A 25,507-nucleotide genomic window follows, 5' to 3' on the forward strand; every position below is an offset into this window, starting at 1 on the left:
GGGTCCTGTGTCAGAATTACACTGACACCTGTAAGAGGACAGCCAGTGAGCTCCTTGCTTGCACTTCCATCCTCCTCTTCAAAGGGAGCAGGCACCAGGCTGGGGAAAGCCCTCTCCTCTGCAGTGTCTCTTTCCTCTGATCTGAGCTGGGCAGAGATGCTTTTTGTGCTTTCCCATGTGCCTTTGGCTTGGAAAATCAATGCCTTCTTTGTTGTTTTAGAAGTGCTAATACAATAAATTGTAGAATCATAGCTGTGTCCTGTCCCTGATGCTGAGGTTGTGGGGAGGGATAGGTGGGAAGGCTGGCTTTGATGGTGTTTGCTGAAGATGACCAAAGAGAATTTGTGATATGGAAAAAAGAAATTAGCCTGGGGGAGCCATTTATAATTTAGGAAAAAAGTCTCAGGTAGCTCTTGACATGTATCAGAATAAGGGGATGGGTATAGAAGGCATGAAAGGTTGCAGTAATGAGAACTGAAATGGGAGAGGAAGGTGCAGAGCTGCAGACTGGTCTGTGTTCTTATCTCTCACCTGTGAGGGTCTGTGTGAAGGCCTATTTAAAGTAAGTTTTTAAGGAGACCAGCACACAGAGGGCCTCAGGATAATCTCTTCTGGACATATGCATGTAATTATTCCACCATGGAAGCTGCCATGTGCCATCTGATGTGCCCAGAAAAGCCACCCCCAGGTGGAATATCTGCTCTGAGGCTGTTGGCAGAAGGATATGAGGGATTTTGTGCAGAGTAGACTTAGACCTAGAAGAAAGAAGTAAGCTTCTATGCTTCAAGGTGTGATTTGGAAAATAATAAAGGACTCCAAGGACTGGAATAATCAGAGTTTGTGTAGGCTGAGATTTGGATGTGCTCTGGAGCTGCAGGTTCCCTGGCAGAGCTTGTAGGCAGCCAGGATGGGAACAGAGCAGGATGCTGTGGGACCATGCTGGCTGCTTTGTACACAGATCACTGCTTGCTTGCACATTGTCTGCTCTGTTATTTGATATTTGATTAAGGTTGTAACTCACAGAATTAGGTGAAGCCCAGGCTTTTTTCCTGTAGGAGTTGTAAGGAAATAAAGAAATTGAACTACTAAAAAGAAATGTTTAAAACTGGCCAGCAGACTCAGCAGTTAACTGTCTAAACCAGGTTCAACAAGGTAAATAATCATAATTATGATTCCTTATGTTTAAAAACTTATTTGACCTCATGAGAGGACCACCAATAGCACAACCACATGACCTGGACTAGCACTGGGATAAGGAAACCCAATGATTGAGAGTATCAATAGAATTTATAGAGCCTTGATAATATGACTTTTTAAAAAGAAGTAGAGGAGTTAGAGGACAAATGAGAAATTAGTATAAAAAGTTTAATTCATGGCTTTCAAGGGTGAACCTAGGCTAATTTTCATGCAGAATGGTATCAGTGGGCATCCCAGATGAGTCATGGCTGATGAAAGGAGAGGCTCCCACAAAAAGAAAAAAAAACCCAAGAAATTTTGGGAGTTACAGAATGGGAAATAAAAGGGTCTGTGTGTAGTCAAAACCTAGCTAAAAGGCTGGGAAAAGTGGGTAGGATAAGGCAAACACTGGGATGGAAAGAAATGTGAAGTGAATCCAGTTACCACTCTGGTGCTGGTCAGTATTTGTAATTTGAATGACTGGAAGGCAAGGAGATAATAAGATAATAAGATCTGCTGCTAGCAGCTGATTCAAATTATACCGTGGGAAGAAGGGCTGAAAGATTGTGGGTACTGGAATGGAAGATGAAACATAGGCAGTGGCAGGGTGCAGCATGTTTGAAGGAATAGTTTAAAGCATTCAGACACATGGCTGGGCTCTGAATTAGCTCTAACCATTCAGGAAAACATAAGTAGCTATTACAAAGACAGCTTGATAAAGATGTCTGTGCCATGTGCAGCAGCAGTAAAGGAAAAAAAAAGTGAGTAAGATGTCTGTGTGTGTGAAGAAACAGGGAGCCTTGGAAGATGCTCTAATATCCCTGTAGACGTGAGTGGTAACACCTCCTGTGGAGTGCTGTGTGTGTTATGGGTCATTTCTTTGTGAGAGACAAAGCAGTGATATACACGGGCTGGGGGAACAGATGAAAGTGCTTAGTGGCCTGGAAGGCAGCTTCAGTACAGGGAAAGCACTGGGGGATGCTGGAGCTGCTGAATTATAAAGGGAAGGAATGAAGCTCAGCAGGGCAGAGAGCACAGCAGCGTGTGGCACAAACACCAGGCTGGGGAGGCTCTGCAGGGCTGGGGGTGCTTGGGGGCAGCACAGCAGGGAGCAGAGCCCTCCTCTCAGGGTCTCCTCCACCTGACATTGCTGCCAGGCCAAGGCAGATTCATGGCTTGTTAGACTCCATGGTGATCTAATGCCAGCCAGGGGTTTAAGCACAGAATCACAAACGGGACAGGACTGCTGTGGAAGCATCTCGAGCTGCTTTATTGTTATTTTTTATTTCCTCCCAAACATCAGTCTCATTACAAGTTTGGGATGATGGGAAGATGCCAGCAGCTCACGCCCTCAGCAGCAGCTGTAGAATGTGATATTACAACACACTTTGGGACTTTTTTGACCAACCACAAAAAGCAAAAGCATATTGACAGTAGTTCCATCCAACCATTATAAGTACACTGGTTAAAAGAATGCTTGCTTATTTTGAATATAACACTTACTTGTAAGCCTTAAAATACAACACACAGAGCTCCATTATTAAGTTTAGACCTTCCTAATATCTTGCTAGATAAACTTTTCTGCAGCTTAGAGAGTTATTCTAGCCAGGCATTAATACACAGACCATTGTTCTATTTGTCCTTGCTTTCTACATCTCTTAGAACTTCTCTGCTGACATGCCTTATGCTTTCTGCTTAGCTGTAATTGCAGATTGCTGTCTCTGAGGCCTGCTTTTTTTGCAGCTTTCCCAAAACCCTCTGATTTTAAGGATTCCCACAGTGATCTGGTGTGGCAGCAGAGGGATGTAGATAATGTGGGTATCATGCTGGGGAAGCTGGGGTGTTGCCTGAGTCACACTGTGGTGGCTTTCACTAAATCTGTTCTAGTGCCCCTGTCCCTGTGTTGGTGCAAAAGTGAAGGGTTGCATGATACTGGTGTCTAGTTTTGGATGGGGAATTAAAGCACACTAACCTTGCTGTGTCATTTTGGTCAGTAAGTATTTTCATCTGGTGGGAAGGATCAAGTGCACTTGTTAATTTAAATGCTTGAAAACCATGTGGAAAAATAACAAAGTGTTGTGTAATATAATAAAAATGTGCATCACCATTCCATGAAATTAAGATGCTGCAACTGGTTCTTTGTATAACACATAATTAACCTGGGGATTCCCACTGTGAATGGCATTATGAAGACAAATACCTTACTGAGATTTTTTAAAGTGGGTTTGACACTTTGAGTAGCATCTACATTTATGTTAGCCAGGATACATCTCATAAATCATTTCTTCCAAGGCATGTGATGATCACCAGCCAGGATTAGAAAATTGTTTTACACCCATGGTGAAATATGGCTAAACTGGGTAAATTCATAGCTGATGAAAAGCCTTGGGTGGGCCAAGAGTCTGCTTACTTTTCTGTACATCAGAATTATTTATAGAGGCAAACTTTTAAGTGGAAGAAGAAGGGAAGAAAAGTCATCCAGGGATTAGGCTGCCAATTTAGGACTTGAAAAATTTCAGCTTCTTGCTTTCTCAAACTGCTTTTAAAAGCTAATTCATTTGATACAGATTCTGAGACATACTTACAGCCCCACCTCACAGTTAATCTCCAGATACTTCAGGCTATAACCTGTCTGTGACTTGTTCTGTGTTCCACAGAGTTCAGATAGCAGGGAAAGGAACACGTGAGAGGAGGTAATGGTGAGACTACTGATGAATTTTCAAGGCACCATCAGATACCAGTTAGCCTGTTGGAAATACTGGGAGCATGGGGAAGAAAGGTGCTTTCTTGAACAAAGCACTTGATAGCCTCCAATAACTGGCAATTGTTTTATTTCCTTGCACTGCCTCAGAACTCCTATGTGATTTGAAAAGTCCCTAGTTCTGTTTCTTTGCAGCTTAAGTATTCTGCAGCTACATTTGTTTTTCTTTAGAAATTGGCATGTTGGAATGTTTGGATTTTGCTTGGTTTGTTTTGTGTTTTTGGCTTTTTTTGTTTTGTTTTTTTTTAATTATTTAAAATAATGGCATTGCTTGTGGCATTGGTTAGGTCCCCTGTCAAAAGATTGCACTCTGGACTGTCCCATCTTCATTGAATGGTACAGGCAGGCTTCTCCTCCCCAAAACTGTCTGCAGTCCTCAGGAACTTGAGACACTTCTGATCCTGGTGCTGTGAAACTGCAGATTCCCCTCAGGTGTGCAGTTCTGGCCTGGCCTTCACTCAGCCTCGTCAGTTCTGTTTGAAAAGACATCATGGGACAAGGAGAAAGATTGTTCAGTGTCTGCAGAGAGGGATAAGCTTAGTCCAGGTTCATCCAGGGCCTAAAATAGGTCTCCAGCATGTCACAAGGAAATGAATGAGACAGAAAACCGATGCACTACTCAATTTTATTGGAAAGCAAGAACTCTGCAAAGAATAGCATCTTTCTACATGGTTTGTCTGCACAGGTGGAAAATATCCTCATTTGTCATTCTCTTTTTGTTCCCGACATGGCCACCCATCACAATTATGGATCACATAAAAAACAAAAAAGAAAAAACAAAACCAACAAAAAACAAACCCGAAAAACAAACAAACCCTTCCTCCTCCCTGAAAACCCCCAAACCAAAAAAGTTTTTTTTGTTATTCCCTGTTCAGCTACTACCTGTGTGTTTTTGCAGTCTTTGAGGAGGTGGAAAGTTAAATCCACCCCTGTCTCCATCCTGTGTAGTTTGCAAATTGTTGGTGTAAAACATGAGCAGCACTGTGGGGTAGAGTGGCCAAGAAAAGTGAGCTCAGGTGCAACACTAATAAAATTGGCTCTTCCAGCACATGATGAACTTGACATGTACTGAGTCATTCATGGGAGATGATTAAGGAAGGGAGAAAGGATGCTGAGGAAGGAACAGAGGAGGAAAAGAAATTTGGGAGGGAGAAAAGGGTGGAGGGAAACAGCTGTGGAAATACTGTGAGGGAAAGGTTTGGAAATGGAAATGTCAGGCAAACAGCTAGTCAGTGGAAAGAAGGAAAAAACCTTTCCCCACAATAGAACTGGAGAATTTATAACATACAAATCTGTTTTTTCTAGAGAAATTGGCAACAAATTTTTGTTTATTGAATCTCCAGTTCTTCTATAAGCAGTTTGTCCAATACTCTTTCTCCAGCTGATTGGAAGAAGATATTTCATTTTCCCTTTCAGTCTGTTCCTTGAACAGTGTTGCCTGTGACACACATACCTTTTAATAGTGAAAGAGCCCATTTGAATGAATAAAGCAATAATTACTTCTGTGCTGTTGAAGTTTGCTCAGCCGAAACACCAGCTGAGCTCAGCAGAAGTTTTGTCAGGAGATTCAAAGCAAGTCAGGCCTTTTCTCCTCACCATGAGGGCAGAACACCAGATGTAATGAGGACAGATGTGCAGAGCAAGGCACAGTTCCCCAGGGGTGCCAAGGTGGTCAAGGTTGCCATTAGCTTTCCTCTTGTTATCGTTCCTCTGTATCAGCATCCACTGACCTCAACAACCCTTCCTTCTTTCTCATCCTTTTATCACTCCCATTCTTTTATCTCCTGTCTCTAACTACAGTCCCTCTCATCTTTCTTTCTAGAAATTCCTGCTAGCCTGTTTTTTTTTTTTTTCCTTGCATCTTCAGCCTTTTCCACTCACTTAATCCTCTTGAAATGTTTTGGCCCAAATTCCCATCCCCTCCACTTCATCTGTTTTGCATGCCATTCCTGCTGCTGGGGGATCTCTGGGGCAGGAGAAGCCTGGCTTATTCCCTGCTGTCCTAGTTGTCCAAATAGCCAGTTCCCCAGCAGGTGTCTGTGTATTTTCATTCACAGGGGTTGAAAGTACAGTAACCTTCAGGGCTGGCTCAAGCTAAAATTAAGGCTGCAGACACCAGGCACCAAATGTTTCATTCAGCTCCTGAAGTTTGTCCTCTAGAGCTTCCAAATGGTTTCGATTAGTATTCCAAGGGAGAGCTCACTGATGGAATTAGTGAGAAACCAGACTGTCAATTTATTTATACCCGGCCTTAGGGCATAGCCATTGTGCATGTGTAAAGCTGTTGAGATGCAGGGAGTATTCTGTAAGTGTGTGTGTAGATGTGTTGACTGGAAGTGGATCTGCAGGGAAAAGCTGCTGCCCCAAGGACTGAACAGTGACCTAAAGCAGGAGAGGCCGTGCTGAATATCAAAAATCCCTTTTAGGAAAAAATTGATCCCTCTGAAATTTTCTTTCTACTTGTATTTATTAGTATCTCCCAGTCTAATTTTACTGTAATTCTCATTACCCTTGTGGAGAAAGCTCTAATTTAACTCCTGGTGTCTTTCCACCTCCTCCAAGAGTATCTGCATTACAGAACTATCACTCTCTTTGCCTCCTGGAGTATTTAAAGTACATAAGTAATGAATAATAAAGTTTTTCCATTACATTGTCATTTAGCCTGGGAAGTATTTTGAGGGCAAGCTGAGAGATACTGGAAATATTTAGTTGTAGGTATTCATTTGATGCATCAGTACCAAGCATGAATGAACTGTTTTTCCAATACAACCTGATCAATTTTGTTTAGGAAAATTTGTATTGACAGTTTTGAGGCCAAATGATAAGTCTTTTATTCCTGTCCCCCTGTTTTGTATTACAGTGGAAAATAAATATATCTCAAACTTGGACTGTTCTTAGGCATCCCCATTTCCCATTCTGTCTCTTGCAGTATAAAAATGTGAAAATGGTTTAAGAAAAGTTTTTCAGCCCCATTACTCTCTATAATAGCCAGGAAACAATTAACCTGTTATCCCTTAACATGATGCCTGCAGAAAATTATTGCATGACAGGGCCCAAGGGACCAATTTGCATTGTGCAGTGGAATGTGGTGCATCAAGCTGATGCTGGTCCAGACTGGTACTCTGCTGTAATGGAAAGCAAAACCTGTGTGGAGCTTTGAGCTGATCATTAAAGTGGGGTGGTTTAGTTAGCATGTTTCTGAGGCTGGACTAATTAGGACTGATGAGTTTGTCTGCAGCTTTCTGGTGCAGGGCTGCTGCTCCCTCCTTCAGAATTCACCTGGACCCTTTTGGCATGGGAGACTTTGCACCACGCTCCACTGGTCACACAGACGTGACCAGAGGAGGGGACAGAGCTGTGAAGGCACGTGCCAGAGAAGGAGATGGGGTCACTGAGAATCCAGGCTGGCAGGGCACTGCAGGGGAGGTGCTGGCAGGCAGAGCAGCTTCCCCCTGTACAGCTGTGACAAACAGAGCGTGTACTGTCACTTGGTAACACCCAGACAGCCTCCCTGCCATGGACCTCTGCTTCCTACCAGCTTCTCAACCAAACCAGAGTACATCACTTCTACCTTTCTACCTGTCTTCTTTCTTTTGTTTCTTATAGGATATTTTCATAACTATAAGTTGTAAGCACAATCTCAAATTTTTTGCAGCTGGCTGTGCCACATGGCTACAAGGGAAATGCCTGGAGGTCAGGCTTCTCTTTCAGTAATGCAGGTGGGACTGATTATTAACCACTACTCCAGGTCCTGGCATTGCTGGCAGGTGCCATCAATAACATTAGTTCAACATGCCAGCTCTGTCCCCAGCTTAGTTTAATGGCAGTCGTGCTCTGCATCTCCAGCTCCTCCCTCTGCTGAGAACTGAGGAGGGAGGAAGGAGAGAGAAAATTGCCTGAGTTAAAATAAATAGATGTCCATATTTGAAGTGAATAAAGTATGCTAGCAGGCAATCCTCTGGCTGAGTTTCTGGCTGTTACTCCTGAGCTGTCTAACATCAAAGCAATATGGGTCCATTGTACAGAGCTGACTTCAGTGCATGAGCTGTTACTGTCTTAGGCTTCTGAGGTGTGCTATTGTGTTAATATTTTATTCTTTTTTTCTCATGGTTTCTTAAGGCCTCTCCATATCCTGAGTAAAGCTCGAGGGAGTCATAAAGCCACAGGCTGAGTTTCAGCTCAGGCACTGTTCACATCTCCTTGATAGCTGTTTAGTATGTTGCCTTAATCTTGGAAGCAAGACCCTGAGATGCACCCCAGGGAAAGCCTCGAGATGTTATTTGTATTTTTTTTGCCCCTGAGGAAATCAATCTCTTGCTGCACGAACGACATTTTTTTTTTTCTCTGAAATGTCACCACTTCTGCCTGCTGGTTGTAACTCTGCCACACTCAAATATCTTGTATTTTAAAGTAAAATAATAAAACATTTAGGAATCTATTTAGAGCTGCTGAGCATTCTTGTTGTTTTGCGTTAATGACCCTCAGTTCTCATAAACTTCTCCCTCCATTTGTGTTTTTTTAATAAATTATTGCTACACTTTTTTTTTGTACCCATATCTTGCTTGTCAAAGCTTACAGTAGAGGTGAATAAGAGAAGAGTAGAAATGACATCAGAAATTTGTCCACTGTGATAAAAACACTTAGGAGACTGCTCAGAGGGCAAAAGTCAGTTTTCCTGGGGCTCTAGACCTGCCTAGCACTGAGGTTGCTCCTTCAAATTGTTTGTGCTCTTCTGAGCAGGTCCTTCCTTGTCCAGGCACTCAGATCATGTTTGAGTTCTGGATTGTGTTCATCATAACCATGGATTCATGCTTGGCTCATGGGGCCTCAGAAGACAAACTGAATTACAATATTTTGTCTATAGGACAATGTACTTGTGTCAGAGGGTGTTTTTGATGCCAGATGATATTTGCATATGCTGGGCCTGCTAGAGAGGAAATTATGGTGCTGCTGTGGAAATAGCTTCTGTCCTCTAACAAACATGCATCAAAAAACTCCTCAGGAGAGCTGCAGACATTTATGTGTCACATCTCTTCTTTCTTCCATCCACCTGTGTGTTTTTGGCTCAGAAATAATCTGCCAACTCTACAGAGGTGCTCAGACATGAGGATCCCAAAGCATTTTACAAATATAACTTTATATAGAAAAAGAGCAGAGCTCTATCCCCTGTCATGGATAACTGAACACATTATATCTTATAATACAAATTATAATGTGTTCAGTACCCATGAGATGCTCACTAACAAATATCTATGGAGAGTGATGCCCAGGCTGTGCTGATGTGGAGCTCACACCATGCTAAAGGCCAGGGCTTATTCTGGACTCCTGAGAGTTGCTAAGGAAACAGCCCAGGAATGGAGCTGGAAGTCTCACAGCAGCTCACAGGCTGCAGAGATGTTTTTACTGCAAAAACACACAGGGCTGTTATTGGCAGAGGCAGCAGCTGGTCCAGCCCCTGATGGGTGATGTGGTCACTAAGTGCCAAAGATGAAGGACTCTGCAGTTTTAGTTTCTTTTTTATATTCCTGAGTTTTGTCTCCTGCCCTCCTCTCAGCAGATGCATGAAACTGCCATCAATTACTCTGACTTACTCTGCTGCAGGTCCTTGGTGTAAAACCAAACACAGACTATTCACAATCAGCAAGGATCCACAGCTTGGAGAATTCCTCTCTTGAAAGATGAAGTTGATAATCCAAACCCTGTTTATGCCACCAGCTTTTAACAGACTGAGAAATTCCTTAGAGGTGTTTGTTATTTTGCAATTACTTTGCAATTGATTTTCTTAAAAAACAATTCATAACTTGTTAAAGATCTCTTCCTCTCTCTTCTCCCCTTGTCCAGTTCCCTTTTCCATCTTTGCCACTGCCTAATGTTTATAATCACAGGACTTGTTTTTTTTTTTTTTTCCTATTGCTGAGGTAGAATGCTCCTCTACAGAGAAAAAGAAAAACTGGATGATTTGTAAAAGTGGATTTACAGCCAGGTTCTCCTGGGGTCTGAGTCTAATTCTTACAATGACTTCTGAAAATGTATTTGAGAGTATTTAAACTATTTGCCTCTGTTTCCCCTGCTGTAAAAGAGAGGCTGTTTTAGGGTAGCTTCTGACCATGTGCTGTTAGTTAATTTACAGATGATTCTGTAGGGGAAACTTGCATATGAAGGAATCATGAAACCTTGTGCCTCTCTCCATCAGGGCCTGCAGCTGGGAACACAGGAGCTGGAGGAGATGGGGAGCAAGTTTTGCCTTGGTTTGCTGATTCTGCACCTCAAATCCCTGCCCTGCAGCAAGGAGCTGATGGCTCAGGCAGCTCTCCTGCTGGATCTGGAGGAGGAGATCACAGACTGGGCACAAAGGTCAGTGACTGTTGTGTCCAGAGGGCTCTGCTGTGGGAATTGAGTTGGTGGGGCTTTGTTTTGGGTTTAAACCTGCAGCAATGAACTCTCCTCATGGCTGAGATTTGTATCTGCAAAAACTGCAGTGTATGGAGAGTAAGTGGAATTGAGATGTAATTGACTCACAGAGAAACTACTGAAACAGTGGGTCCATGCCCTGCAGCCATCCATGTGGAGAAAAGAGGTGAAAGAGAAGTACTTGTTCTCACTGGAAAATAGAGATATTTTCCAGTGATTTTCCATTTTTCTAGCAAAACTGCTTACTGGAACATGGGAATGGTACTGCCCCAGAAAAATTCATCAGCAGGAAACATTTTCCTGCTCACTGTCACATGGGGTTCTGTCCAGCTCAGATCCTCCATGGAGAGGATCTCTTATGAGAAAGGCATTATCTAAGTGCTGCACTGTAGGGAACAAGCACTGCAGATTATAAAAGGACACTGATAGCATGATTTAGAAATTGTGGCCCACATACTGCAAGTGCATTCCTATAAATTCTTTTCCTCACTGCATGGAGTCCTTTAGTAATTTAGAGCATAGATTTATGACTTTTTGATGGACAGAAAGAAGTTTTGATCCTACTGCTTATTTAGGACATGTTTTTTGAAATTGCAAAATTAATTTACTTGCTTCCTATGCTCAGTGGGGGGTATTTAAGTGAGTTTTCCCTATTATAAATACAAGAGGAATTTGACCTGGAAAAATATCTGAGTATGAGATTATTCAGCTTGAATTTGTGATGAAGCAGAAATACATAACTTCTCTAGGCCACCATCACTTGTTTGTGCTATGTGCATCACATATGATTGCAAGAATGTTTTTCCCAGACAAATGGAGAAAGAAGACTTAGTGATGTGACATTATTTGAAGCTCCCCAATGGTTTTGCCATCAAAGAGCTCTCTCAGCTCATCAAGTTTTTCAATTGCAGAAATACCCCTGTAATTTATAGCAGACTTCCAGTCTTTCCCCAGCAGTAACATTTACCCAACATTAGCACCACCTGCTCCTCATACCAAAAATCCATTCTTGTTTTAAATGTTTATGAGGGACGCTTTAAAAAGAAGAATAAAATGTAGAGACATTCCTTTGGATTAGCTGTGCTCACTTGTAGTGTGAACATATAAATGAAGCAATTAAGGTGGATGCTAAACACCATCTATGTTGTGGACAGCCATCCAAAAAATCATTGCTATGTCATTAGAGAGAGCTGCTGGAGCCTGGCTAGGTGGATAGTTTTGGGATATAAATCAAACTCTCACTTTTGAACTGGAGCTAGAAGGGCCTTTGCATGAAAATAACGTGTGGGAAGAAAAACATCAAACCCTGGCTTCTCTCAAACATTGACAAAAAGCCATCTGGTCACAGTAACTCAGCGAGCATTTTCTCTGATCTCTGTCATCTTCTGTTACTTTTTCCTTCAGCTGACTTTATATTAATGGGAATTCATTCTATTTATCCAATACTGTGTGGTAGTTGATCAGTACAGAAGGAAGATTTCTAATGACAAATATTTTTAAAGAAGTTAACAGAAAATAAAAGTTCTCTCACTTTATAAAACTCCCATATGTCCTCAGTAGCTGAAGGCTTCTACCTCTTCCAGTTTGGCCAGCAGCAGTGAGCACCCCTGTGGCACCCAGGAATGAATGCCATTGCTAAAAGACAATTAATTGTTAGGTAGTTGTTAATTTTCACTCCACTGGGTGTTATTGCAGGTTTGTGAAATTTTATTAGCTTGGATGTAATTTGTTGCCATTTGCAGACCAGGTAAGCAGCTGAATTGATAATCCCACCCAGAGGGGTCACATTGCAGGACGTGGTTTCAAAAGGCAAGGGAGATGCAGGGACCAAAATGTTTGCTAGCATATTCTCTTAAAGAATAAATAATTCATGGAAAATGTTTGTGCAGCATATTGATTCTGATTCAGATAATTAATATTTTCCTCCCATGTTTCTCTCAGCCTAGCAAAGAGAATTCCATGGTTTGGTTTTAGTTGGAATATTGGAACCAGTGGAAGAATGCAGAATGCAGAGGGTTCACTGATACAGACAGGAGGACAACTATTTCTACATCCCTCTCTTTACTCACAGGGTTTGAGAAAAAAAAAAAAATCAAAACATTTCTCTGGAGGAAGCTGAGGGGTGACACTCAGTCTAATATTAATCTGTAAATATTAAGTCTAATCTAGTTCTGTGAGGTAGCACCAAAACCTTGCAGCTTTACTGCTGGTATATCATGACATCAATGGAAATTATACTCTGCTGCTTCCAAGGACAGACCCACCTTTTTGGGTTTGAGTGAAATGTTTGTAGTTTAAAATTACCTCTGTTTTCCTGTGTGGTTACCAGAAGAGTGCACAGTATTCTTGCATGCTTTCTATACTTTGCCTCAGAAAGTGTGAGTAGGTGTCAATAAAAATACCCACATTTCTGTGTACCTTTGCCAAAGTAAAATCAGATTTGGGGATCCTTCAGGTGTAACACAGGAAAAGTCCTGGGTGGTCACTTGGCACATTTTTTTTTTCTTAAATGCTTTAAATAGTAAACAGCAGTGTCTTTTGAACAGCCTACAAGCTATCCCTTTTATAACCAGAAGTCTGGAGTGTCCTGGTCCCAGGAAATTGTGTGCATGACAGATATTTAAGTGGGAGGCAATAGCTTTTACTGTAGCTAATGTTTTCTGGCAAAGGAAAAGGTGTCCCAAAGACTGTCCTGCTGATATGTCTAGAAAAAGATACAAAAATGTTTGAGGCTTTCCATATCAGTATTCACCAATACCAAAAGAAAAGATTAGTATTGTTCAGCTTGGATGAGAACATGAGTATTTCTTAGTTGTTAGGGTTTTGTTTTGTGAAAGTCAAGCTGAAATTAAGCTGTGAGCAGTGTGATGTATTGCACAGTGCTGATGTTAAGTACATCTATCTCAATCTAATGTGTTTTCTGTATAAGGGTTTCTGAGTGCCCATCTCTGTAATACTCTGGGTGACAGGTCAAGCTGTGGAACAAGAAGTTAATCCAGCACTGGATAAAGCTGACTCCCAGATGAAATGTCTCATTGCAAAGGTACAGAGATCAAAAGCTGTGGAGCCAGAGATCTCTTCTGTTGTGAAATCCCTGCAGTTCATGTCCTGCATTTGTCTCTCTTTGCCCTGGTATCTGCTGTGCGTGGCATTGACTTGGCATCTCAGCATCTCCCTCTGACAGCAAACATTTTCACCTGTCAAGGTTCATAACTGTTTGTGTCCTTTAATTTTCCTCTTCAGCCTCTCTGTGCTCTGGGTGTGCTGCAGCCTTATTCTCTCACCACTGCTGTGAGGGGGATAAAGGAGCAGGCTGGACCCTGCTTCCCTGGAATAAACTATTTGCTGTGCACTTTGTAGAGCTCTGTCAGAGCCAGTGGTGAGTAAATTGGATGGAATAGCTGTCAGGGAGGTGCCTGCTCTGGTGGAGGCATCTTGTGAGAATGGGGGATTTCTCACACCAGAACAAGTCCATTGTGCTCTAATGAGCCAAGGAAAGGTGGAAGAAGCCTTTAGCAGACCTAACTAAACACAGTTTGGTGCACAAGAATTTCTTCCTGTCCCCACTTTGCAGTCTGTCTTTCCCCTAAATTGTCAACTGCAAAAGGAATGCAAACATCAGTGGGGCAAAATGTGGAATAAATTCACAGCAAAGGCAGTGCTGCCTCTGAGAATAAGCCAGAGGGGCTGAACTTCCACCAGTCAGGCTGTGTGGCTAATGGGACAGTAGAGTATTTCCAGTATTTTCCTGGACACATGATGTCCCAGGATACCATGAAGTTGGCCTAACAGTTCTGTGTCACTGTTCCCAACACGTGGTAGCTCAGGAACATGCCAAAAATGGAGAAAGTACAAGATGCAGCACAGAGGATGCATTAGAGCTGCAATGTGTGATGGTGAGGAAGAAAGGTTAAATTGCTTCAGGAATTAGTTGGTCTTTTAATTATCAACCTGTGCTTCTGGGGCACATCATAATGACTCTCACATTCAGGCACTATCACCCTCATGTTACACAAGCTCTCTGCAGGGATTTAGTTGTTGTGGATTTTCTTTTCACTAATGATATTTTGGTTGTTTTTTGAATTGAATAAATAGTCCTTTTTCTACCAGCACTGAATAGCTTTGATCTTATGGACCACTCTGCCAAGATCAAAGGCCAAATATGTGGAGAATTTTTTTGGGCTTTGCAACCACTTTCAACAAACAAAACCATGTGTCAGGTGCTCATACAAGCAATTTATTCTGCTCTTTCTCAAACTTGGCCTCATAGGACAGTACTGCCATGCCCTAGGAAGAATTACTGATGTTTCCAGCATCCTACCATGCCTTACAGTCAGGTCTGGCATTCAGAGGCTTTCTGTGGGGAAAATGAAATGCAGCTTGTACTTTGGACATTGTGTTTTTTGATAATAGTTTTCATGCCTCATTTCATATAAAAGTAATTAAGTTTTAAGTCACTGCTGTCCAGTTAGCTTCACATTTGTCATGACCACAAGGAGGATGGGAAGTGATGGGAAGTGCTAAAGCAGGTTTGAGAGAGAAGGAGCAATCCCCTCTCTGCAGTATCCTCCCCTTCTTCCTTGTGGTTTAAACTGATGGCACATTCCTTAATTTTCTTTTTTTCCCTGCCCTCCAGGTTGTGCTAAGAAACGTTTTGCATACACTGCAGCAATTGCAGCCATTTGTTCATGAGACATCTCCGGTGTTGAGACAGACTTTTGTGAAGTCATTTTCTGCTGACTCAAACATTATTTATCTCCTGTGTTTCTTCATCATTTCTTACCTTTCTTGAGCAGAGCTAAATCTCTTTCCACCCCAGATGGTAAATATGTCTAGCTCTGCTATTAATCAGAAACAGAAGGCTTAATCATTGCTCTCTTTCTTTGTCCAGGTGTAATCTCTTCATCTTCCATACAGTGAGCACTTAGATGGGTCAGTGTGTGGATGGCAAAGCCAGGAATTGACAAGAGGGATTTGCAGATCATTTGGAAATGTGTGTGCTGTTCTTCTATACCACACTGATGCACTATCATGATCCTGGATAGTATTGAACTAGGTTGAATCTCCCATGTTTTCACTATAATGCACCTTCCCCTGATTATAGCTGTGCAAGCAATTTCACTCATCTTTTAAACTGTGTGGCCAAAAGGTGATTCAGATCAAATGAAAGTGATTTTGTGGAAATGAAGCAAACAAAAAAAGGGAAAGTTCAAACAACAAAAAATTGCAGCTGGAGCAAAGCATTCTCACTTCATTTGGTGCATCCTTAATGCATCTGTGAGTAGCAGAAATGTGGTGTTATACCCACATGCAGATGGAAAACGGTTCCCCTGCCTGGTGGGATGAGTCTTGCTGTTCTTACAGGTGAATGTGAGTGTCAGTGTTATATTGCTTTGGTCATACATACTGAAACAGATTGCAGCTCAGGGCTTTAGGTGCAAGACAGGACTTCACCCTGCACAGCACCCCATCCCCTCCCAGCTCAGTCTTGCAGCAGTGACAGTGTCCATTCCTGAGGCAGACTGGACAGCTGGACTCTGGGGAGCCCTCTGACATATGGCTGGAGATGAAAGGGCCCTTTCATCACTTAGAGAATCTAACCACAGCAGGAATTATTTGACCAGACTTGATTCAGGTTTTTATTTGACTGGAGTTCCATTTTTTCCTGTAAGTAAAGATTTGGTGCATTTTTGATCATCTGTAGACATTAAATACCTTCTGGCAGCTTTCAGAAGAGGAGAGTGCTTATTGATTCTATTTTTTTGCTTAGTCACAAATTTTATTGCTGGTAAAGGAATTTGAAATTTCTACTGTTATATGAGCATCTCTGGATGAGGTATTTCTGTATTGGATGCTGGAGAGAAAAGTGCTGTGGGAATGCATTTACCTAAGTAAGCCAAACTACTTTGTCACTTTGGTGCAGAACATGGGGCAAAAGGGGTTTCTATAATGCATTTCATAAAACACTTGTGAGAGCACAGCCTAACATTAATTCAGTATGACAGGTGTGAGAGTGGCTGAAGCTGGGCTTTGGCTTCAGAGCAGTCTCATGTTGCTGTAACCATTTAGGATCAGTTCAGGAAATGCTTTAACTCCTGACTGTTTTATAACACTCTCCAGCAATCTTTCACATTGATGTTGCAAAAGAGTGGTACTTCCTTGCACCCCCAGGGTCTGACCTAAAGAATTGCTGCCTCTGCTACTGAGAGAAAAAAACCCTCAGATTTTGAGTTTGGATCTATTACAGATTTTAGATTTTATTGTTTTTATATGCCTCGATAATCTTGTTATCAAAATAAAAATGTGAACCTTCTTCTGTCCACCCCTTCATCCTTCTTATCTACTCTCTTCTGTGCCTCTCCTTTGTTATTGTGAGAATACAAGCCCAGAGAATTCTTTGGAGGCTCAGCCAAGCAATGCAGCCTATAATGAATATATTTGGTATTCAGAAGGCTTTCATGTTCACAGGTGAGCTGCTGGAATTCAGCAACTTTTCATTAACACTTTCTAGAGCTGTCTCTATTTTCCTCCTATTGATTTTTATTATTATTATTATTGTGAAATGCCTTGCAAGCTGCTCAGCTTCTGTTGACTGTTATCAAATGCCAGTTCTAGTTATGCCAGGCTGGGTATAAGTATTCATCCTCATTTCAGAGGTAATTAATTTATCCTTTTAAAGCTAATAATAGCAATTTAAATAGATGCAGAAAGGAAGGAGAGGAAAAGAGCAAATGGGAAGAGAAAGAGATCATAGAAGGAACTTCAAACATGCACAGAAGCACTGCTTGCTATTGTATCTGTCTGAGGTTATTCAAATTACCATACTCACACAGATCTGACTGGACTACAGATAATGAACTTGTATATACCCAGCAGAACAAATGGGCTCTGCAGTGCCCTTTCTGTGAGGCACATTGCTATGGTGCTGTCTGGCATTAGACACTTTGGTATTGATTAGGAGTATCTGTATTTCTGTGCTGCAGTCTTTCTCCCTTAAGATCTAACTCCAAATATGAAAGCCACTGGGGCCCTTCACATGCTGAGATAGAAAAATAAACCAGAGGATATCAGGGGTGCAGAAGTTCCCATTTCTGGAATGTTCCCCAAAGCAATACATTGTGAGGGGTGCATTCTTTTCTCTGAGGTGGTCTTTATACAGACCAGGACACTGCTGACACCAGAACAGAATAGATGTTTTTTGGTTTTTTTTTTCTAAGAGGATGCAAAGGGTAATGGGAGTATCAGTTTGCTTAGACTATTGATCATTTTGAATGCAGGCAGAGGTGGGATTTCAGATTGAACATGTCACAGGTCTAGTGCTGAAGAGGCAGGTTCAGAGCACTATATATAGCATTATACACACTATATCTATACTGCAGCAGCAGCTGAACACCAGTTGCATTAGATTTAAGGTTCTGGCACAAGATCAGGAGGAGAAAACTTTGTCAGTGCAACTCTGCTGGTGATCCCTTCCTTTGTTTTCAGCTGTTTGACATTATTCAGAGGATAGGGATGCACAAGGCATAACTGTAGTGGGAGCCCTTGTGTCTTCATGTGGGGGGAACCATAGATAGACACTAAGGTTGTGTCAAAGATCTTGGTTATTTAATGTTTCCTTGTGGAACTTTTCCAAAATGGTGTTCCCAGAGTGCCAGAACAACTTGAGACTTGTGAAAACCAGAGAACAGTCAGATTTTTCATACATGCTACATTAGCTTCTCTCAGGCAGGCAAAGCAATGGAAAGAGTGAATGGGATGGCAATTAGATGAAATGTACTTCCAACCCTTTACAAGTTAACATGTTTTTTGGGAAGTTGTTTATTTTTCCCCTCTTCATTGCAATTGTCACTTCAGTTGACCTCTACTTAATCTGTCCACAGCTCCCACCAGAGCTTTTTGAGGAACACAGTCATGTAGGTGAAAATTAGACTGGCTGAGGATCAAAACAGACTTTTCTATCCTGTGTGTTGGAGAGTTAATCATGTGGCATAGAACACAGGAACAAGAGACTTAGATCTGGATTATCTGGATCAAAGGCTTCACCATGTGGTGCTCTCACCCCTTGAATCCAACACAATGGCTCAGATGTCCAAGTATCACAGAACTTAGAGCAAACCAGTGGTCTGTGAGCTTCTATAGAGCAGAATGTCTCCCCACCCACCAGCAGCACCAGAGGCTCCAGTCCTGCAGAGCAGGACGTGGTGTTGAGAGTAGCAGTGCATGTATTGCCACTGTCTGAAGCAGGTTTTCCTGTCGTGGGTGAAATGCAGGGCTGGAAGGAGCTGAATCCCCTGTAAAACCACCAGTGGGATCCAGCTTTTCACCAGAAGTTTGTACCTGTGTAAATGATTCAGACAAAAAGTGCTAAGGAGTCCCAAATGGATTTGATTTAACATTGCTCATAGTTTCATTGTGTCCCCATTGCTACCTTCTTTCTCTGCAAAGAGAAAATGAGAGCAGAGATTTCTGCTTTCGAGGTAAATGCAGTGTTGCAAGTCCTCTTGGTCTGGTGCCCAGCCTGCTAATGAGAGTCTGACCAAATCTGCTGTACTGTGGGGAGTGTACAGCTGCTATCTAGGAGAATACCAAAAACTTAGCGAGACAAATAAGAGACTAAACAGTTAAGAGGATAGAGAAGGCAGAAAAATTAATAATTAAAGCTGTCAAGTTGCAGTAAAAGGAGCACATAGCCTGGAAGGAAAGTGGGTGGGTGAGCAAAGTGTCATACTTGCAGGTGAAAGTTGGCATTTGAACAGCATTTTAAAGCACTCCAAAGCCACCTCCACTGACATCTCAGCTGCATTGTATATTCTGTCAGAGGCTCTGGCTGTTCAGTGTATTGTGGCTGTGACTCACACACAGCCCCTGCCTCTTGCTGCCTCACTAGGTACTATACAGGGACAGGCAGGTATTGTGGAGGCAGGAGATAAACACGTGCAGGTTGTTGTTCCAGGCCCCAGCACACGTGCACCAGAGTGGATGAGTGCTTATGCACAGAGGTACAAATGTCAAAGCCAAATCTCTCTAGCCCCTGATAATTCATTGTATTCTCTCAGAAACCATATGGATTTATTAGGATGTGTATGTTCAGTGTGATGTTGGTAAAAAGAACTTATGAGAATCAGGCTGGAGTTGAGAGTAGAAGGATGTGAGGGGGAAGATGCACATGAAATAAAAATTCACTCAAGCTTAACATCCCAGATCCTATTCTCATGAATGTAAGGAAAATTCTCTTTCAAGTAGAGCAGTTCTCCTCAATACTGATGGAGCCCCATCTGTCTCTGGCCCTGGTCACTCTGCAGCACTTAGCAATGCAGCCCAGCTGGAGGGATCCTCTCCACAAGCCCAGCACAGAGCACTGCCACTTTCTTGCTGATGTCACAGACAGTGTGAGAGGTGTGGGGCTGATTCCAGGCTGGAACAGTGCAGATGGACCTGTGATGTGCTGGGAGGGCTTAGTGTCCACATGGGGATGGGGATAGTGGGAAAGGAGGCCAAGATTCATCTGCAGAACTCTATGGAAAACTGTGACTCTGCAAGAATTGGATTGGGATACAGTGGCTGAAACAAATGGGAAGCCATACCTGTTTCTTGTGGGCTTTCCTTTCCCAAGGAAAGATTGTCACTTCTTCTGCTCTTGAGTCTGGGGGAAGATGGTGTAGGCTGCTGCTGCTGCCTGGACCATGAGTGCTAAAGGAAGTCATCATGCCAGGGGCAAGGGCTGCTGTCAGAGCAGCAGGAAGAGACAGACTCAGAACAGGGTAAGAGGAAAGAAAAAATACTCTCTCTCTCTGTTTCCTCCTTCTGGGCAATCTCCCATTCATATTTCTATTTGTTCCTCTCAAAATTTGTTTTTAACTGGAGGAAAATTTAAATTTTTGGAAGGTCAGATTTCATTTTCAAAGTAACAGTAGCATGCTTTCTGGTTAGACTTTCAAATATACCCCTAACCATTTAAAAATACTTAATCAGCAGCTTTATCTATGGCCCATTATTCACCATTTAATCTATAATGGCTTCCTTTTAAGCGTTAACAGTTACTTATTACTTTAAATCCCTATTTAAACATGAATTTGAGGATTTGGACTTGTAAGGGAGAATAAGCAATAAAAGCAGCTGAATGCCAGAACAAGATTCTGCTATCAGGCCAGTATGATCAGGAATTAGGAATAAGGGGAAGAATATAAAGCATCTGTTCTCTGTTTCTCTTTCTAATCTGTTTGTTCTGTCTGGTCTACCCAACATGTTTTTACATCACACTCTGTACTTGAGAATTTTTTTCTGAAGATGCCATTTTATAGCACCCTCCAAAAAGCACCAGCATCTCATTAAAAGATAAAAGTCCAGTGCAATTCAAAGAGAAAGCAAATACCCATTCCAAGTATTAAAGCTGTGCCTCATCTTCCATTGAACTGCAGGGGGCAGCCAAGAATTTGGGTAAAGTGTTGCTACCCGGATTTATCTTGTCAGGCTTTTCCTGGAATTAATACTTATTTTCTGTTCTAGTACTCAACTTGTGTGTTCATGTATGAAAAAGTGAATCATAAGAGAGGATGCACTGTACTACTTTAATACAGTCAAGTGTCCTCCCTGATGGTGCTCAGCACTGGAGATTTCAAAGAGGGGTGCAACCACTTGCCATAGTGGACAACTGCAGAATGCCCTTATTCCATGAGGAAATTATTTTCTGACTTCAGACAGTGATTTATTTGTACCTGGGAACACAAGAATTTGTAACATTTCTGAATAATTGTTATAACAATAATTCTATCTAATGAAATGTTTCAGTGCTCTCATTTTCTGTATAAGTTACTAATGCTTTTTGAATCTTGCATTGCTTCTCACTGCACCCTGCTATCTTGTGAGTTTTATAGATTAGCTGCATGTTGTGAGGAAAGAAAATATTTCCTTTCATCTGCTGCTCTTTCCCCTTTGCAAATGCACCTTTGTCCTCCACTGTAACAGAATAATTGGGAGTGCCTAAACTGCCAGACATTTTGTAAACAACTACCATCTCCCTTCTCATGTATCTAGTCATGAAAGAAGATAATTCTTTTAAATTTTGTGCCTCTAACTACCTTTATCACCTACTTTGAACCCTGCTTATTTATGTGGCATATTTAAGATATAGGAAACCGAGAATTCAGAATGGGTTTTCTAGGGAAAGTGTAGCATTTTTTAAAGTAACATTTTTGTAGTATTTTTAGTGTTGTCTGTGGCCTTGCCATTGAGGTTTATTATTTTCCAGAAGGATGGTGTTTTCCTGGATTAATCAGCTCCATCCTCACTTGGCTTGATGAACTGCATTGGAGAAACCCTTTTACCATTAAGCAGTTTTTTTGAGGATTACTGGCCACAAATGGGGGTGGTGAAGGACACCAGAATCCCTCATGTGCATGCCCATAAAAAGTGATGCCTTTTTTTAGACCTTTTAGATTTCAGTGTTAATGTGTCTGGACTGAAGACAGTGCTTATTCCTCCTAAATATCCCAGAAAGAACTGAGCAGAAAATAGGGAAGTGAGTGGATGAGGAGAAGATGCTGGTAGTTAGTGAGAGGTACAGAACAGGGAGAAAAAGATGGACAGTCCTGTCAGAGGTGGATTTCGAAGGGTAAGGGCAGGACAGGACTTAAGCCCTTTCCCTGCCTTCCCCTCAGCTCATGGGAGTGATTCTTAATATTACAGAACCTAATTTCAGGAGCTCAGGATTAAAAAAAGGGTTGAGTGGAAATATAAATAATGGATTAGGCTGAAAAATTGGTTTAGGCACTTTGACAATGTCTCTGAGGTGTCTTTGCCCCTTTCAAGGAGAAACAGATTGGAGACATGAGATGCAGAAACATGGCTTTTGTTCACTTTTCTCACTCACATTCTAAAATCACATCCAAACTCTTATTGTGCAAATGTGCTGCTCATGATCAAAGACTTATCTCAGAGCAGAGAAAGTCCCTGGAGAGCAAGGCCTGAAGGCTAAGTCTGCAGTGCAGCTGGCTGTATCCCAGTCTGTTTGGGAAATCCAGTCATGCATGACCCAGCATCTACTGATCCAATGGAGAGGGGAGCAGTGTACCCCATGTCCTTCCCTGGCTTTTCCTCCTTGCTCCCTTTGCCAGCCCAGCTCCCTCTGGAGGCCAGGGTCCATCAGGAGTTTGCCCTCACTTGTGTCAGGCTGTCTGTAAGGTTCTTCTGTAACACACCTACTAATTTCCTGAATTTTCTCAGGAATTGAACACTGGTGTAGAGGCTGGAATTTGTCTGAGAAGGGATAGTGGATGGGAACTGTTGAGCTCTTTGCCCTTTTCAGTATATTTTTCCACATGCCTCATTTCTGGCATTTCCATCCCCTCACAGAGTGACTCTAATAGCAATATTGAGAAAGAAACAACAGAAAGGTGTTCAGTGAAACTTCAGAGCTGATGCCCTGCAGGTATGACAGGAACAGCCATGAAAGCAGCATAGCTGTTTGTATAGAGATCCCTCCTGCCTTGTGATGTTTTCCTGCCTTTCCGGCCTCCCTTGTGGGACTCTGGATTTGTGTGCCAAGAAATCTGCTGTTAACACAGCTCAAACACCTCACAGAGAGCAGTGCCCTTGATCTGTCATTAAAAACGTCCTTGACACACTGTGGCATCAGGAGGAAGGCTTGTGATGCTAATTGCTGGCAGCACTGTTCTACATGGATGTTACACAGAAAGCCCTGGTACATTTTGTCTTAATTTTGAGAAAGGGAGCCTCGCTTGGTTTTGCTACTATTTTTTTTTTTTTTTTTTTTTTTTTTTGGAAGAGTTTCCCCAAAGGACATATGACAGTTGTGAGGGCAGGGCTGTGATTCCAGGAAGGTGACCTTTCCATCCCTGTAGTTTCTAGTAGGCTTTTATATTACTTTGTTTTGGATTTTTTGTTGTTTAGTTTGGGAGGGTTTTGTCACTGAATGATGTTCCTGTGCTCTCTGCAACCTTGCAGGATTTTCCTCTCAGGGAGATCTGTGGTTAATGTCATCAGACAGGGTTTTCAAATACTTCACAACCTTTACATCTTCTGAGTGTCCAGCCTACCTCCATCTTCTCTATGGTAGTAGAAAATGCTGGGGAATTTCCCTTGTTTGCACCTTGCTTTTCTAGAACTTACCTGAGCTCTGTAACAATTAAGAAAATTAACACATAGGGACATATGCCCTTGTTTAGTCCCTGATGATGGGTCGAAAGTGGAAATTATTAAGACAGGAAATTTGTTTCTACTCTGCAGTCAGTAAAGGAAATTCACTGGAACTAAATTAATCATGAAGCAGGCACAAAGAAGAGAAGAGATTATCAGGGAATTAACTCATTAATTAAGTTCATACCAAAATTCAGAAAAGGGTATTCTTCAAGATAACAACCGAGTTCAAAGTTCAGCAAGAGTTGGTCTTGGGGTACACACAATTTTATATCACAACTCTGCCAAGATTTTATTTTAGCCCAGCATTTGGCTGATTATAATGGTATATCAGAAAAGCTGCAGGAAGGCATTCAGCAGCTGGCATCATCTAGCCACAAAGTGTGAGGACAGAAGCTATTATCAGCCCGTTCACATCACTAAACTCTGGTTCCTGGTGTTAACAGCAGTGTGGGAGCCCTCTCTGTTATGGCACCTTGCTAAATTTAGAGCTTGATTGCAAATCCTCCAGTGAATAGCAGCTGCTTGATGGTGAAGTTTTTTTTCCAGCATGAGGGTGAGCAGAAACCACATGCAGATTTAAGTGAGGTGAAGTGCTCAAACACCATGCTGCATGTGGCACTTTTCAGGACCCCCAGCACGCCCTCTTTGTGCCAGGTCTCAGAGGCAGGGCAGGATGGAGGTGAATTCCTGCATGGTTCCAAGAGGATGAGGTTTGGCTGGAGTCTCCTCGCTCTTCTAATGGGAAGCTTCTCTCCATGAATCTTTAGGCTGCAGCTTGAACTCAGGGTTAATTCAGGACCCACACAGCCCTATTCTTGTTAAATCAAGATTTATGCTGCTGTGTTGCTGGCTGCACTTTAGCAGGAGCCTGCTTGCTGTGCAGGGAAATGTCTCCTTTGGTGTTCAGATACCCTGGTGAAGGGAATGTAGGAGAAAGGAAAAGAACTCTGCTGTTACTCTCTCCTCTGTGCTGCAAAATCCTGCCAGGTCCCTCCACATCCTTGGTGGTCAGACCTGCTGCTGCCAGATGTCACAAGGTCCCCATCCTTGGGCTGGGCTGCAGCAGGGCTGGGATTAGTGCATTGAGACTGGTTTCTGTGGCATGTTCATAATGAGCTAACAAACAGAGCTAAACACTGGTTGGAATGAAAGTGAATCCACGTGAGAAAGGCCCCCTGCTTCCTCACTTAGCCTTTCCTGCCTCCTGCTCTCCCGAGTCTCAGCAGGAATGCAATCAAACCGCCGGGAACATCTGAGCTGCCCATTTGCCACTCAGGACCTCCTGGGCACTGAGGCTTCTGCTTTATCTAGAGCTGAGTGTTCTGCTGGGCCTCCTCTCACCTTCTGTAAATAACAACTGTTCTCAAAATTCTTCAGGCTGATTACTGAGACTGACAGTCTGTGTGTTTTGAGTTGCTGAGCCGTATTAATCTGTAATATACTCTGGCCTGTGAATGGGAAAACTAATGCATTGAGGTTGTCACAAGAGGTAAAAGCCAAAGGACTTAGTCTTCCTGGACACGTGAGGTACTTTGGTTGTGATGTGAATAAATCTCCCAGCAGCAGCAGCAGTGCATAAACTGTTAGAGGAGTTTGTCTTTGAAATCAACATGATAGAGATTTTATAGCAGCAGAACTAATTCAATTTTAGAAAATATGAGACACAGAGTTGTTTTTTGTTTTTCTTTTTTACCTTTGCCTACCTGTAGCTTGTCATGGTAAAGTTTATTCCACTTAATACAGGAATTGATGGCAGAGGGGCACACGCATATACACAAAGAAAAATGATCCTTCAGGCCCATCAAATAGATTCACCAACTTTATTAATCACCTAAAAGTTTTGTATCTGTATTTTGTATTTGTATTTGTATCTGGCAATGCCAGTATTCAAGCACTTTCTTTACAGTCATTGAGAGCAATTCATCCCATCTGTCTTACCTTCCGTAGGTTCCACTAGTAGCAGGGTAACTAACTGGGGAATGCTGTCTCACAAGCAGAAGA

General features: G+C 42.2%; 1 protein-coding gene across 1 annotated transcript in view; it reads left to right on the top strand.

Moving 5' to 3' along the window:
* Window positions 1-25,507, top strand: part of AGBL1 (AGBL carboxypeptidase 1) — a 264,251-nt gene that overhangs the window by 170,099 nt on the left and 68,645 nt on the right. The window contains 1 exon segment of the mRNA XM_079318217.1: window positions 10,131-10,291. Coding sequence (XP_079174343.1) covers window positions 10,131-10,291 — 161 coding nt within the window.

This window comes from Erithacus rubecula, assembly GCF_903797595.1.
Source record: "Erithacus rubecula genome assembly, chromosome: 14".
Taxonomy (NCBI): domain Eukaryota; kingdom Metazoa; phylum Chordata; class Aves; order Passeriformes; family Muscicapidae; genus Erithacus; species Erithacus rubecula.